This window comes from Terrapene carolina, unplaced genomic scaffold, assembly GCF_002925995.2.
Source record: "Terrapene carolina triunguis isolate 2854851 unplaced genomic scaffold, T_m_triunguis-2.0 Scaffold58, whole genome shotgun sequence".
Taxonomy (NCBI): domain Eukaryota; kingdom Metazoa; phylum Chordata; order Testudines; family Emydidae; genus Terrapene; species Terrapene triunguis.
Genome location: NW_020664409.1, coordinates 89660107 through 89675900, shown reverse-complemented (window position 1 = coordinate 89675900; position 15794 = coordinate 89660107). Strand labels below are relative to the sequence as shown.

Here is a 15794-nt window from a genome sequence, read left to right as displayed (position 1 = left end):
CACAGGGCTCTGGCATTTGAGCCCCTGGCTTAACAAGGTCCTTTCTGCTGAAAGTGACCCCCCTCACTTGGGACAGGTTAAGCACAGTCCTGCTTCCCTGTATTCCTACAATAATTACAACATTTTGGTAACAGCATTTCACTACTTCTGCATTCAGAACTAAGGTGATTTGTACCCAACACCAGCCAAAATTGATTACTTTGACACCGCTCTAGATGCTGAATATCTAAGCAGAGCAGGAGCAAACTGTATTTACATAAACACACACAAAGTCTCTCCCCCTCCCAGCTAGCTGTCAGGGGAGCATTCATTCAGACCCTGCTTACACATATGTAATCATTTGTTTCCAATATCCGTACTCACTATCTCCAGGCTTCCATAATTAACTTACTCTTGATTTCACTATAAATATCTCAGTTCTGTGATATTAAACAAGACACTGATCTTGAGCTGAATCATACAAGCCGGTGTGTGCTATTCCTTTGGGAACAACGGACTTGGTAATTTGGTGTGTAGCCAGTGACACGGGCTGGATATCACAGAGAAATGCTTCAAAGGGATTCTGGAACTGGATGCAGCTATTATCTTGCAAGGCAAAGTAAAGGATGGCATTGCCCAGAGGAGAGTGCTTGAGTGGCAATCAGGCTGGTAAAGAGCTGACACCCAACCAAGCACAAGCAAGATTCCCTCTTGCTGGTGGCAGGGCGAATCACAGTGCTGGGTACTCTGCAAACAGTCACAGCTGGGGACAACTGAAGAAAGGAGGTGTGCCTGGTGGAAGACTGGGCGAAAGACTGTAAAGCAGCCAGACCTCAGCAAGGAAGAAGCTGTGCCCCCTCCCCAGCGAGAGACTGAGAGGAAAGAGACATTTTAAATTATTGTATTCTTATAAAGTAGCCCCAAAAGGGGTGCTATTAAATAACTCAAACATTGGTCATGTATTGCGGAGTCAGCAGAGAATGGAAACTGAGGACCGGTGCTGCAGAACTACCCGAGACCAGTAGGGCGTGCTGCATATCCACAGTTGGGTTAAACACTGAAGCTATATTTTATGTGCCCTAACATAACTTTAAACTGAGATTCAATGTCTTTCTAAAATTCACGATAACTCAGTCAGGAGTCATGGGTTTGCTGTAGGAATCACTGGGTGAAATAATACGGCATGTGTTATGCAGGAGGTCAGACTAGGTGATTCTAATAGTCCCTTCTGGCCTTAATCTGTGAAACAATGGATGTTCTTCTTATCTGTATAAACATCCAATCTATCTTTTTCATGACCTCAATGATACCTTGCGGCAATGAGTTCCACAGATCAGTTATGCATGGTGGCTCAAACCCTGCCCCTTGATGTATTACTCACTATTTCTATACAACTGCTATGGAGGATACTCTCCTAATCCCACAGAAAAATACTTTAGTTGCTGTTGGATAACTGACATATAGAAAAATCCACCAAATATGTACAAAATGAGTCATCTTGTGGTTCCTATTACAGAATATGCTATATCTGTTACTTTTCTTTGAATGCAACATGCAGGATATCCATTATGCACTGATCTTCTCTTTTATCAGTATTCTTTATGCTCACTTGCTGTTTCTCCTTTATCCTGAGCAGTGGTGCTGAGTTTTGCTATGACATTAGTCAGATTTCAACCAGTCATTTAGGGGTAATTAGTCTGTGGATAATTTGAAGGCTGATTAATTTTTGTTACCCGTGATTACAAAGAGATACTCTTAAATATTACTTTAACTCCAACTAGTTGTGTCTCGTCGAGAAAAATTTAGATACATGTTCTTGTAATTGAATGTAACCATTGACTCACATATAATCCAGTTGACAAATGGCCCTAATGTTCCATCTCTTCGTGGTAAATGGCACCAATGAACAATGGTGAAAGTGCACACTGCACTCTGTAACAAACCTTGTCAGTTCAATTAATTATGGTTTGTTGCCTAGCTGAGTATGTGCAACCAGCACACAGTGCCCTTTGACTTGTTAAATGTGTAATAATATGTCAACAAGATGCACTGGCTGCTTCAATCCTTTGGATCTTGACAGAAGACACAGTCGGGCTTCTGATTTGCTTTTGGTTCAATCTGAATGGTGACTGAGTGGAAGGTGTAAGTGTCAAAGAGAACTTGAGTAACTTCCTTCAGGATCTGGTGATTGTCCACTGTGTCTTCTGTAGATGGTGAACAAAAATTATCACATTGCAGAAATGTAATACTTCTAAGAAACATGAGTGACTGCTGAAACTATTTGCAAACATTTGGGGTGATTTACTTCTGTTTCCAAGTTACAGTTTAATAACTATATTGCAACTATCTGTTCAGTCTTGCTCAGCAAGCTTGTACCCTATGTTGTTGTAGCTGATCAAAAATTTCCAATTTTTTTAACAACAATGTTCTACAAAAATATTGGGGGGAAGTTGTTGTTGCTTTTATTTGTTTTTTAACAAAAATTACTCCATTTGTTTTAATAAGCACCAGATACAGACAAGCAGTTGTATCCCAATCAGGAGAAATTGATTTTACTAGGCTTCAGATGAATTATTATTTTTCTGTTTACAGATATTTACTGACCTGTGACAACAACGTGAGCGGATAGAATAACTTGATTCATTGTTAGAGACCAGAGATGAAGGTTGTGGATAGACTCCACATTGTTGACTGCTAGAATTCTCTCTCTCACTGCATCATAATTAAATCCCTTGGGTGTTCCTGTAGAGGAGGAAATATGCCTTTTGATTAAATAAGAACTATATTCAATTAAAGGACACACAGAGAGACCCCTGAATCTTTACTGAATTAGGTTTGGGTTTTCTTATAAAAACAACATGTGCCATAGTGTACAGCTCTATTTTTCTGTTTACTGTGAAGTTAAATTCTGGCCCCAGATACACAGTAATTCACTAGGGTGTAACTCAATGGAGCAATTAAATGCAAATAGATTTTAGAGTTAGGCTTATGAAAGTCTGCTTTTATTTACGGGAGTAGGCTGTTTATTAATATTCCATTAATCTGCTTTGACATCTTCAGGGGTATTTGTACCATAGTATCTGAGCACCTCACAAGCATTGGTGGGTTTTTATCTTCAATAACCCTGTGAGGTAGGGAGTATTATCCCCATTTTACACATAAGAAGATACAGAACAGATTAAGTGACATGCCCAAGGTCACACAGGAAATCTGAGATTAGACTTGAACCCAAATTTCCTAAATCCCACCCAAGTACCCTCTTCACTAGACCACTCTTCTTGTCTAACATGAAGGTCAAAGCTTGCTTTTGGGTCAGAGTGCAGGAGTGAGGACAATTCTATTGGAATTAAATGTGGGTCTGAACCTCAGAGTCCAAACCAGAACCCAAACTTCCCCAGAGCCAAGTGTTTTTGATTCCAGGGCTCTGAATTAGGGTTTATATGATTCTCCACTTGATCCTCTATCTCTGTTGTGTCTAACCTGCTCTGTAAACTGCAAAGAATTATTTTAGGTATTATGTCATAAGACTATGTCAGACCAATGGTTCATCTAGCCCAGTATCCTGTCGTCTGACAGTGGCCAGTGCTAGATGCTTCAGAGGGAATGAACAGAACAGCTCAATTATCGAGTGATCCATCCCCTGTCCTCCAGTCCTCATTTCTGGCAGTCAGAGGTTTAGGGACACCCAGAACATGGGGTTGCGTCTCTGACCATCTTGGCTAATAGCCATTGATGGACTTTATCGAACTGAATTTATCTAATTGTTTTTGGAACCCAGTTATACTTTTGGGCTTCACAACATCCTCCAGCAATGAGTTCCACAGGTTGATTGTATGTTGTATGAACAGATACTTCCTTATATTTGTTTTAAACCTGCTGTCTATTAATTTCATTGAGTGATTCCTGGTTCTTATGTTATGTGAAGGGTAAATAACACTTCCTATTCACTTTCTCCACACCATTCATGATTTTATAGACCTCTATCATATCCCCCACCCCCCTTAGTTGTTTCTTTTATAAATGGAACAGTCACAATCTTTTTAATCTCTCTTCATATGGAAGCTGCTCCATCCCCCTAATAATTTTTGTTGCCCTTCTATGTATCTTTTCCAATTCTAATTTATCTTTTTTGAGCTGGAGTGACCAGAACTACATGCAGTATTCAAGGTGTGGGTGTACCATGGATTTATATAATGGTATTATGATATTTTCTGTTTTATTATCTATCCCTTTACTAATGGCTTGTAATATTGCTAAAACTGCCACTGCACATTGAACAGATGTTTTCAGAGAACTATCCATGATGACTCCAAGACCTTTCTTGAGTGGTAACAGCTAATTTAGAACTGTTACATTAATTTAGATGGAATATATGAGCTCCAGGTGTTAGCATAAGGCAGTCACTGTCCAACATTAAACAGTGTTAAACAAAGTCCGGGACTTGGTTTACAGAGGCCTCTGCCTGCTTAGCACCATGGCAAACACACCATTAAAAATCCATTTTATTAAAATACAGAAAAGAAGAAAAAAGAGTTAATACTTTACATTTCAGATGCTTTAAATAAGACTTTCATTTTAAGAACTTCCCTTGTTCTCTTTCCCTTTAGCTGGAGAGAGTTTTAAAAAGAAAAACTGCTGTTGTTTGACCGTCTCTTGGATGGTATCAAAGACAGTAATAACTGTCCTTTTGGGGAAAAGAGAAAAAGTTAGTTGAGATGGGCTGGAGATGTCACTGCTGCTGTTTGTTGTTAAAATCAAGTCCTAGAAGGAAAAGCCCCCTTGTTTGACAGTCTCTTAGATCAGCGGTTCTCAAACTTTAGCAACCCGAGGACCTCAATTTTGATTTTAAAAATTTTGGTGGACCCCCAAGCCACCCTGCTCAGCCCCAGGCCATGCCCCCACTCCACCCCTTCCCCAAGGCCCCACCCTGATCCCACCTCTTCCCACCCCTGCTCATCCTCTTCCTCGCCTCTTTCCACCCCCATCCCCGAGCACGCCCTGTGCCCACTCCTCCCCTTCCCTCCCAGCACCTCCTGCATGCCAAGGAACAGCTATTCTGCAGTGTGCAGGAGGCACTGTGAGGGAGGGGGAGGAGTTGATCAGTGGGGCCTGTGGACCCCTGGAATACCCTCATGAACCCCCAGGGGTCTGCAGACCCCAGTTTGAGAAATGCTGTCTTAGATGGCATCAAAGATGATAAAAACTGTCATTTCAGGTGGTGTTTGGGATTCAGCTGGAGCCAGTAGGGGTGGCAATATCATCTGTCTCTGTTCCATTCTGGTCAGGACACCTCACTGGATAAAGGCCCAGTATCCCAGGAAACAGTGATGGTGGCAGCCATGATGATGAAGCTCACTCCAGTAGTCTATCTGTTCTGAGTGTTTGATTTCTGTTGTTGTTGTTGTTCTTTTCAACTTTCCACACAGAAATCTCTTTCTTATAAGGGCTCAAAAAGGGAGTGAGAGGTGGACTAGCCCATTCGCTCATTATTTTGTCCACCAATTAGGCCTAATATCTGATATACCAAATTTTGGCTCATTAACTTCCAGCTCCACCTCTCTTGTTTTTAACAAGCATAATTTCAACACAGTCCTTGAATAATAACAACTTGGTCTTTTTGTTTAGACTAATCCAATTATCTGTCTCCCTTTCATTCCTTTCCCCCATCAACATTTGTTATTATAGTTTATTTTAACACTTTGGAACATTTACATACATTTTACAGTTGAGCTCACAATTCAGGCAAATTTGTAGGCTCCATTGTCAAAAAAGAGCCCATCATTTTGTATGTAAAGTTGGGATTATTTTTCCAATGTGCATTACTTTGCACTTAACACTGAATTTCATCTGTCATTTTGTTGCCCAGTCACCCAGTGAGATCCTTTTGTAACTCTTCACTATTGGATTTGGACTTAACTCTCTTGAGTAATTTTTTTACTGCTTTCCATTGAGAAAACTGATAATTTATTCCTACTCTGTTTCCTATCTTTTGAACAGTTACTGGTCCATGACAGGACCTTCCCTCTTTTCCCAGGACTGCCTGCTTTACTTAAGAATCTTTGGTGAGGAACATTGTCAAAGGCTTTCTGAAAGTCAAGTACACTATATCAATTATACCACCCTTGTCCACAGGCTTGCTGACACCCTCAAAGAATTCCCTTTATAAAAGCTGTGTCATCATGTATAATAATGATATGGCCAATTCAACTCAGTTGTGCCTTTCTTACAATAGCTCTAATGCCAGTTATTTGTGATTACACAAGAACCTGAGTGTCTTGTGTTTTGTTCTGTCAGTTTATCACAAGAATTCTACGCTGTAGGGAGCACAGACTCAGCACAGTATGGTGCTGACAGGAAAGGTCTTCATGAGAGCTAATCACAAACTCTCTGAAGGAATTGTTTCCTGTGGGGAGAATGCAGATTTGTTGGAATAGTAACGTTCCACAGAGACTGTTCAATTTCAATGAAGGTCCAATGGAATGCAGGCAGTGGTCTGATGGAACCCTATCTGCCAGCTGGCCAACCCAGTTCCTCGGCAGCCTGCCTGGCAGGCTGATGGGGAGCCAAGAACCCAGAAACCCTGGGGTGACAATCCCAGGGCTTCCAGGCTCCTGGCTCCCCTTCAGGCCACCAGGCTGAGCAGAACTATTATCCTCAGGGGTTCACCTAATATAGTCGAAGAGTAACTCAGAACAGTACGCAGCAAAGTATCATCAGTCTAAATGGTCTGGGGAAAAAGCAGTCCATCGGCTGGCACATCTGTATTGCGTTGATCAGGATGTGAGTAAGAACAATGGGCCAAATTTATTCCCAGTGGAACCCACTGACTTGAGTGGAATTAACCACCGAAGAATTTAGCCCGAAGTTCTTAGCAGAAATACATGAGATGGAATAGGCTAAACAGAGGTTAAGACTTGCCTAATGTCACATACTGCGAGCACAGCAGAGCCAGAAATGAAACCCAAAGTTCTAACTCCCAGGCCTTTCTGATAACCAACAGACCAGGCGTCCTCCACTTTCATTACCTAATGTAAGAGAGATGACCTGCCAGGTGCAGTATTCTGGCTAGACACATTTGACAATTTAGGCACCTAAATCCCCAAATCTGGCCCCACTCAGTTGCTGCTGAAGCCTGTAGGCACCTAAACTCTGAGTTGGCACCTACGTTTTCGCAGTATCATTTCCTTAGGCGCCTATGTTTCTGCCTATGTGCATGTGCACTGCAGCCTCACTCTAGGTGTTCGGACGCCTAAGCCTTAGAGCGTTGCAGGAACCAGAGAAAGATAGGTGTTCCTCTACCTAACTCACCTGTGGGGCCCAATCTCGTATGTGTGCTCAGAGCTCGCCTGCCATATCACGCCTCTCTAGGTGAGCTCACACAAAATGGAGGAGGAGCTCCCCCTTCATAATATAACCTTTAGTACAGTGGTTGGGGTACTCACCTGGAATGTGGGAGATCCTTTGCCTGAGAGGGAGATGGGATTTGAACAGGGCTTTGCCATCTCTCAGGTGAGTGCACTAACTGCTGGGTTGTGGGATATTCTGATGTGGGCCTCCCTCACGCACTCCTGTAGAAGCTGTTCCACTATGGGTTGATAATTTTAAGAAGCACTGGGGCAGGGGGACTGAATAATGGGTCTCCCATGCAGGGCCAGCTCCAGCGTTTTTGCCGCCCCAAGCGGCAGGGGAAAAAAAAAAAAGCCGTGATCGGCGGCACTTCGGCGGCAGCTCTACCGCCGCCGATTCATTCTTCGGCGGCAATTCGGCGGCAGGTCCTTCCCTCCCAGAGGGACTGAGAGACCCGCCGCCGAATTTCCGCCGAAGAGCCGGACGTGCTGCCCCTTTCCATTGGCCGCCCCAAGCACCTGCTTGCTGCGCTGGTGCCTGGAGCTGGCCCTGCTCCCGTGCAAATATCCTAACCATCTAGGGTGACCAGACAGCAAATGTGAAAAATCGGGAGGAGTGTGGGGGGGTAATAGGAGCCTATATAAGAAAAAGACCCAAAAATCGGGACTGTCCCTATAAAATCGGGACATCTGGTCACCCTGAAACCACCAGGCTACAGAGTCAGTTTCTTGTCCACGGTCTCTGGCCCATTGATTCTTTCATTATTTATTCACCTTAACCCCTGGGCTAACCGGTGTGAGGGAGGTCCTTTTCTTTCCCCTTGCAAAAAATGGCATGGGTGCCTAACCCCACGAGAAGGTTTGCAGCTAAGTATCCCAGAGGGAGGCGCCTTCCTCCAGCCTGGATTTAGGCACCAAATTCACTGAGAGAGTGGGGATTAAGACATACCCTTGCTTTGGCATCTCCCATTGGCTAGTTTAGGCAGGGAGCTGCCTAGCGTGGTGGCTTCTGTGAATTCCATTCTAAGGCACCTATCTCCTTCCATTCATTATATAGGGAGCCTAGGCACTGAACTCAGGCTTTGTGAAACCCACTGATTTTCTAGGAGCCTAAAATTTAGGCTTTGCAATTGCCATGCTTACATTTTTGTGACTCTCACTCTAGATTTCTGCCCCATGACAGGTGAACACAGAGGCAACCTCTGGGAAAGTTTTATAGTATGACTATACTGATAAATTTTTTTACTGAAACAAAAACGTATACAAAAAGGAAGAGCCAAGACATATGAAGCAATAGACTATGCAGAGAGTCAGGTTGGTTAAACCACAGCAAGCCAAAAAGCTACATAACAACAGTTCCTCATCCCTTTAAGGCCTATATCTTCTGTAGTTGAGGCAATAGCTGCGTCATATCGCTTAGCCCCAAGAAAGCAAAAACTTGTACACCTTTACCCCATATAACGCTGTCCTCGGGAGCCAAAAAAGCTTACCCCATTATAGCTGAAACCGCGTTATATCGAACTTGCTTTGATCCGCCGGAGTGCGCAGCCCTACCCCCCCGTAGCGCTGCTTTACCGCATTATATCCGAATTCGTGTTATATCGGGTCGCGTTATATCGGGGTAGAGGTGTATCTGTGACTGCTACTTTGACTTTCAGCCTTGGCAAATCAAACATCAGGCCCTCAGCTGACACATCTAGGCAGTCTCATTACCTTAATGAAAAGGTGCTCAGAACTGTCCATTTTACCTTGAACTCTAATCTGACTTTGAAAACTGCTTGGGTTTGCTCTTTCAGATCAATGTAACCAAAACCTTAGCAGTGTTTTATACCTCTGCTGCTTGATAAAATGTCAAACCTGCAGCACAATTTTTATGATTTATTTTTGGCACAAGCTTGGTTGTGCTCATGATTCATAATGGAAATACACAATGTACAAAACAAAGAATTCACAAATGCCAGAGGGGTTATGGGAAGCAATGGCATGCATGTGAAAAACAGAGTTGTAGGAATTCATCATGGTTTCACTAACAAAACAGCAACACACAGATTCTTGGAGAAGATTCAATGGAAATCTGGAATATACATAACTCTGTCATTATATTATCTAAAATGGTTCTAATTAGAATTATGATTAGCATATGCTTAGAATTATGAAAATGCTGAAAATGACATCAGTGCACTGCTATGTTTCGACAAGCTACTGTTTGTTATTTAGCTTGCTGTGGGTATTATGCTGCTGTGTTAATAAAGGGGAAGGTCCAGCTATGATGGTATGCTTTAAGGAGGCAGAGTGCAAGGGATTTTGGATCTCAAAAGAACTAGAAGCACGCTAAGGGAGTTATGCAAGATCAGATGAAGTGTTCAAGCATTTCTATGTTCCTGACTGCAGCTGCTGATGGTAGCCCACGTCTGATTATATATGTTACCCTAAGAGAATTATACTAGCATCAAAATATTCTAGTCTTGAAAGCTAGAGGCCAAATTATGTTCTCCAATATGTTCACATAACTCCCACTGCAGAATTGTATGTAAATATCTGAGAAATTGAAATTGAAGAGGGTCACATGAAGAACAGAATTTGGCAAATTATTTTCTAGGTATTTTCACAGACATGCTTTTTCCTTTGCTGGAGTATAATATACCATCTAGTATCCATTTGAAGTGCTCTAAGTGTTTATTTTAAAATACTTTGAGTTCAATTAAGATTTTCTTGTACAACATCTAATACACTAAGGGTCTGATTTTTTTCAAAAAAGTCAGATGTCCATTTGCACTTCTAATTTGCGTGCACAGTTGCCATGAATGCATGTACTGATTGGCTATTTGAGCACCCAGATGGCCAGTTAATGTGTAAATGGCTATTTTGAACATGTGTATACCCAATTTCTGCACACAACTGTAGTAACTTCCTGCAAGATTATAATTTAGAGATTGATTTTCAAAGAGTCAGGCATACAATTTCAACAATTAACATTTTTGAGATTTCTACACAATGTACATGTAGAACGAATGTATTTCTTTCATGAAGAGTGGTGAAGATTTTCTTAAATAATAAATGCCTATAGTTAGTCTCCTAAATTCGTATTTAGGCACCTGGCTGAAATCAATGGGAGACATTCTCTGTCCAACACTTCTGAAGATCAGGGCAGGTACTTAGGCTCTTAAATCTGTGTTTTGTCCCCTAACTTGAGGCACCCATTTTTAACCCCCTGGCCAGTGTTGGTAAGTATTCTATAGAGAAACAGAGAGAACAGAATAATATTGATTCCAGAAATAGCTACTGTACATACAGAAGTTCTTACCTTCCATCAACACAAGTAAAATGTCCCTTAAAATGGTGATGGTTGTTGCCAGCACAAAGATAGAGAACACAAATGTGCAGACTGGGTCAGCTATTTTGTATTCTGGCTAAAAAAATATAAGCACATCACTTGATTAAATCCATCACTTTCCGTTTCTGGCTGACATTTTTAACGAGCTAATCAAAAACCAATATAATCCATTTATCTAACACAGTAACCATTGCTGATATTCTTGACCAGTACAGTCCCAGTACAGCCAGGTTAACAGACAATTTTCTGATTGCATTATTCTTTAAGACTTCAAGCCACTAAAGATAAAGGAGAGAGAGACACATAACAAAAGATTCCTTCTGGCTTAAACCCCCAGGAAAAAATTGTTGTGCTCTCAACAGCCATTTTATTCCCAGAAATGAACATAACTGTCCTTGACTAAATTACAATTGTATATCATTAAGACAGAGAAAATATGTACATAGCATCTAATGATGGTGTTATGAAAATAACTGCACCATTAATTGCTATGAAGGTGAGTAAACCCAGTAAAACTGACCTTAAAGAATATTATAAGTGCACTAATTAGCACACTAATGCTCTGAAATAGATCTCCAATGGCATGTACAAAAGCTGCCCTCACACTGGCATTGGCCAAAGCTGGCTTCTGTTGAAGAGCTGATATATGTTCATTGGCTTGTCCTCTGTGACTATGTCCAGGCCCAGTCTGGTGCAGAGTCAGACTTAATCTGAAAGAGATACAATGCTGCAAATATCAGTGAGATCATACTGTCTAAGAGAACAACAACAAACACCTCAGTATCGCACTCCTTAAAGCAAAAGGTAAGCAATAGCAAGCGTATGTGTAAATATATGTAGATATTGTCCTCTCCAGGAAATCTCAAAATGATTAAGTATTTTATATACAAAAAAGACAACTTACATGACATTGGCTATCACTGCACAACCAGAAGTAATGAGCATCACTGTAGCTTCAATCTCATAATTTGGTTGCAGCAGTCTCATGCTCGCCAAATATGTCAACACGCCAGTCACCACCCAAATGATTAGCAGCGACATCAAAGCACCCAGAATTTCTAGGGGTTAAAACAATTGAATTTTAGGGGCATTTTAAATAAAATGCAAGGAATTGGCTAATGGATTAGCACTAACACTTTCCCCATTAGAAAGCAGTTCTTATGTGTTTGCAGATCCTAATATTCAAATCATGTTGGGATCAAATAAATCTGGTTTCCCCAGGGTTGACACTTGTTGCAGACTTATGGGCATGGTTTGGGAATGATGGATTCATACATGTCACATGGGCTGGCAGAGTGTCTGCTGGTTCACGAAACAGGAAGGTGACATGCACCTTGGGATTTGTGCCCAATTGCCCCAGAAAACACCATGTGAAACTGAAATGCACTGTAGAATTGAAGCCTCAAGATGTCTGCAGATATCCAAATGGAGCACACAATTGCACAAACGTTTAGTAGACTGTACATGAATGCAAGTCCTGTTTCTGTACAATGGTGAGTGCCCATGTCGGGGCAGGGCGAAACAGTGGGGAAGGAAGAGGGATGGGATAGGGCAGGGGGAAGAGATGGGGATGACTGTGAGTGCCAGCTCCTTACTTCTGGGCATCCATGCCAGAGGTGTCCAGAGAAATGGGGGGGCATGTGTCCCCCCTCTAGCTACAGCTACATGTCGCCTCTGAGGAGGATAAGCATGCTCCAGGCTGCAGCGTGCCCGGAACTGCCTGCAGCCCACATAACACAGAGAGCTGCATATACCAACAATGGTAAATAGGTTGAGAACCACCGGTCTAATAACTTTGGCTGTAACATTCTTCAGTATTATATTCTTTTCTTCTTTGAGGTTCCATGACTTGCTGTTTTCCAGTTTCTGATGTATCCTGGGAGCTTTGAGAACATTAATAGATTAGCCTCACAAACCCACAGACCTGTGCCTGATCTCAGAATACTTTCCCGAGTACGTGCTATGATGAATTGCCTTTTCTATTTCACATGGTCATATGACAGTACATTTGGTACCTGCTCTGTGCCATCCAAAAGTTAACCTTTTAGTGGAAGGTTTAGTTGATAACCACAGTGAGCAAAGGCTAATCAGGAAACTTGTCAAGTCAACCAAGATGTGTGCTGCATCAGTTATCACAGCAAGACTTCCTGAAATTTGTCCACCTGTGTAAAACAAATACATGCATATAATAGGACATGTATCCAAGACCTTATTTGATTTGTTATAAAACTAAAGAAAACTTCATTTACAATGATAATGTATGGCATAACTTTAAACTCTTTACAGACTAGAAGTTTTTATCCCATTCATGCATTCAAATATTCCTAGTTCTGAAAAAAGTTGCATCTTAGTTTTACTAAAGCATCCAGTGGCTGGTAAATCTTAAACATGTTGTAACTCATTAGAAATGTGGTTAAATTGCTATTTTAAAGTGGGAGAACAATTGCAGTCTCAAACATCCTGAATTACAATCCCATTATGCCCCTAATATGCCCCCTCACAAATCACTGACATTTTTGTCAACACAATATGACCCCAATCAAACTAAGCAACACTTATGACTCAAAAATGGGTAAAGATGGCTTTGTTTGTTTCCTGACCCCGGGATGGGTGGTTCTCTGGCATAATTTAGAGCAAGGATGGGCAAACTTTTTGGCCCGAGGGCCACATCTGGGTGAGGAAATTGTATACAGGACCATGAACGTAGGGCTGGGGCAGGGGGTTGGGGTGCAGGAGGGAATGCGGGGTGTGGGAGGGGGTGCGGTGTGCAGGAAGGCGCTCAGGGCAGGGGGTTGGGGTGCAGAGGGGTGCAGAGTGCAGTGGGGCTCAGGGCAGGTGTGCAGGGAGGGGTGCGGAGTGTGGGGGGGGCTTAGGGCAGGGGTACAGGGAGGGGTGCGGAGTGTGGGAGGGGGCTCAGGGCAGGCGGTTGGGGGCTTAGGACAGAGGGTTGGGGTGCAGGAGGGGTGCGGCAGGGGGCTCAGGGCAGGGGGTTGGGGGGCAGGGGGCAGGAGGGGTTCAGCGTGCGGACTCCGGCCTGGCGCCACTTACCTGGGGCGGCTCCGGGGTGGCAGCGGTGCACGGTGAGGCTGAGGCAGGTTCCCTGCCTGCCCTGGCCCCGCACCACTCCCGGAAGCAGTCGGCACCACGTCCCTGCAGCCCCTGGGGAACAAGAGGGCAGAGGGCTCCGTGCGCTGCCCTCACCTGCGGGTACCTCCCCCGAAGCTCCCATTGGCCGCGGTTCCCCGTTCCCGGGTGGCAATCCCGCAGGCCAGATCCAAAGCCCTGACAGGCTGTAGTTTGCCCACCCTTGATTTAGAGCAACCTAAATGGTCCCGCTATTGTGGGGAACTTTCCTGGCTTATGCACTACCCCGGTGAAGTGAGCTAGCGAAAGGATCTGAGTCCTCACTCCCACTTCCTTTACCAGAAGCCTGTCTGACCTCAAGGGCTCCCCTTCCACTCTCCTGTGTGGCAGAGTCCTCATAACCCCAACAAGGCTGGGCCCAGGATTCCTAGGGGGCTTGACCCCCAACCTTGTAGTTGTCACTTAGGGCAGGGGCTAGGGTGACCCCACTCCAGGGTGCTCTCTCTGCACTAGATGCTTCCCTGACCCACTGATCGTTAAATACAGTTCAAAGCAAATACAATTTATTAAGCAGCAATCAATTTTAAAAAATAAGGAAAAAATGGGAAAGGTTAAAGGAAAACACATCACCCCGTTCTGTGGCACAGAGACACCACAACCAGCGTCTCTGGAATGTCAGGGACGTTCAGTCTGTTCCTCACAAGTCCAGGGCCTCCTTCTCAGGCCCTGGCTGTGCTGCAGAGATGCTGCGGGTCAGACACTTGCTCTGGCAGTGACCACACGCTCTCAGGCTCTAGGTGGCAGGACCCTTCTTCCCTGTGTCGTCTCCGCCCCGTCGGAGTTACGATCCCCCTACAAGTCTGGCCTGGAAGGCCCCTTGGCTGGGGGTGTCTCCCTGTGCTGGGCCCGCTGCCTAGGGTCCTCCTCGCTCTCCCAGCTGCTCACTGCACTCGGCTCGGACTGCGCCAGCTCCAGCGCCACTCTGTCTCCGCTCCAGCTGCTGCTCTGCCTTCAGCTCCCTGGGCTGCTTCTCTGGCCCCTCTGGCTCTGATTGCTGCAGCTCTGCTCCCAGGACAGGTCTGCTCTGTGGGCTGCTTCTGTTACTCTGCTCCCAGCTCTGACCTGCTTCCTGGGCTGCTTTTCTGGCCCCTCTGGCTGGCACAGCTCTGCTCCCCAGCTCAGCTTGGGCCCCTGCTTTCTCCTTAGCTCGGCCCCACTCTGTCTGACCCAGGTAATTCCAGCTCGGGACCCCCCTGGCCTCCTGATTCCCTGATTAGCCTGCCCACCCTGTCAATCAGGCTGACCTGGAGCATTGGCCTCTCCCCATTGTTCCTGGGGACTGTCAGTCTCAGAGTCCTGATTTCCCATCGACCCTTCCCCTTTCTTTTGGTACTGGGAGCTAGCCAACGAAAACACCCCCACTGAGTTTTAGTAAGGGGACAAGAGTCCCCTTACATAAAGACAGTGAACAACAGTAAATGGGATTTAAGGAAGAATCCAATAGAAAGATAGTATGTTCTGTGCCCTATTTACGTGATATACAGTATAGTATTTTGGGTAGGGGAAGGGAGCGTTACATTTGCCATATTAAACCTATCATTTTTTATATGTAGGACATGCTTTAAGCTAGTCACACTATAGACAATAGGCTCATCTAAATTATGCCAGAGAAACTAAAGGTTGCTCTAAATTACACCAGCTGCCAATGGTCACATGGGGCAAATATGGCAACCAGGGATCACCATTAGGTCAGCTCTGAAACTGATGTCTTAGTAGCATAGAGCTGTGTGTGTGGCATAAAACACACAGTAGGGTGGCCATAGTGCTGCTAAGACTCAGTGCCTATTACTTCAGTCACATCACACTTTTTTTTACCCTTTCTGAATCAACTGATTAATTCAGCCATGCCCGACTCACCTATTGATCTTAACCACACCCTGATATGAATACCAGTAAAAATTCTGGAAAACGTTACAAAAAGCAACATACCACTTTCAGACCTTATGAGGAAATCTGACCCCTAAGTATATCTCCTGATTGTCTGTGGATCT

At 44.0% G+C, this 15794-nt stretch overlaps 1 protein-coding gene across 1 annotated transcript in view; it reads right to left on the bottom strand.

The window, feature by feature from the left end:
- Window positions 1–2037: 2037 nt before the first annotated feature.
- The window catches only part of SLC30A8 (solute carrier family 30 member 8), a 32299-nt gene continuing 18542 nt past the window's right edge, over window positions 2038–15794 (bottom strand). Inside the window, exons 3-8 of the mRNA XM_024203042.2 lie at window positions 12675–12821; window positions 11564–11717; window positions 11180–11369; window positions 10630–10735; window positions 2584–2721; window positions 2038–2183 (exon numbers count right to left, since the gene is read on the bottom strand). Of these exons, the coding sequence (XP_024058810.1) occupies window positions 2038–2183; window positions 2584–2721; window positions 10630–10735; window positions 11180–11369; window positions 11564–11717; window positions 12675–12821 (881 nt within the window). The remainder of the gene's footprint in view (window positions 2184–2583; window positions 2722–10629; window positions 10736–11179; window positions 11370–11563; window positions 11718–12674; window positions 12822–15794) is intronic.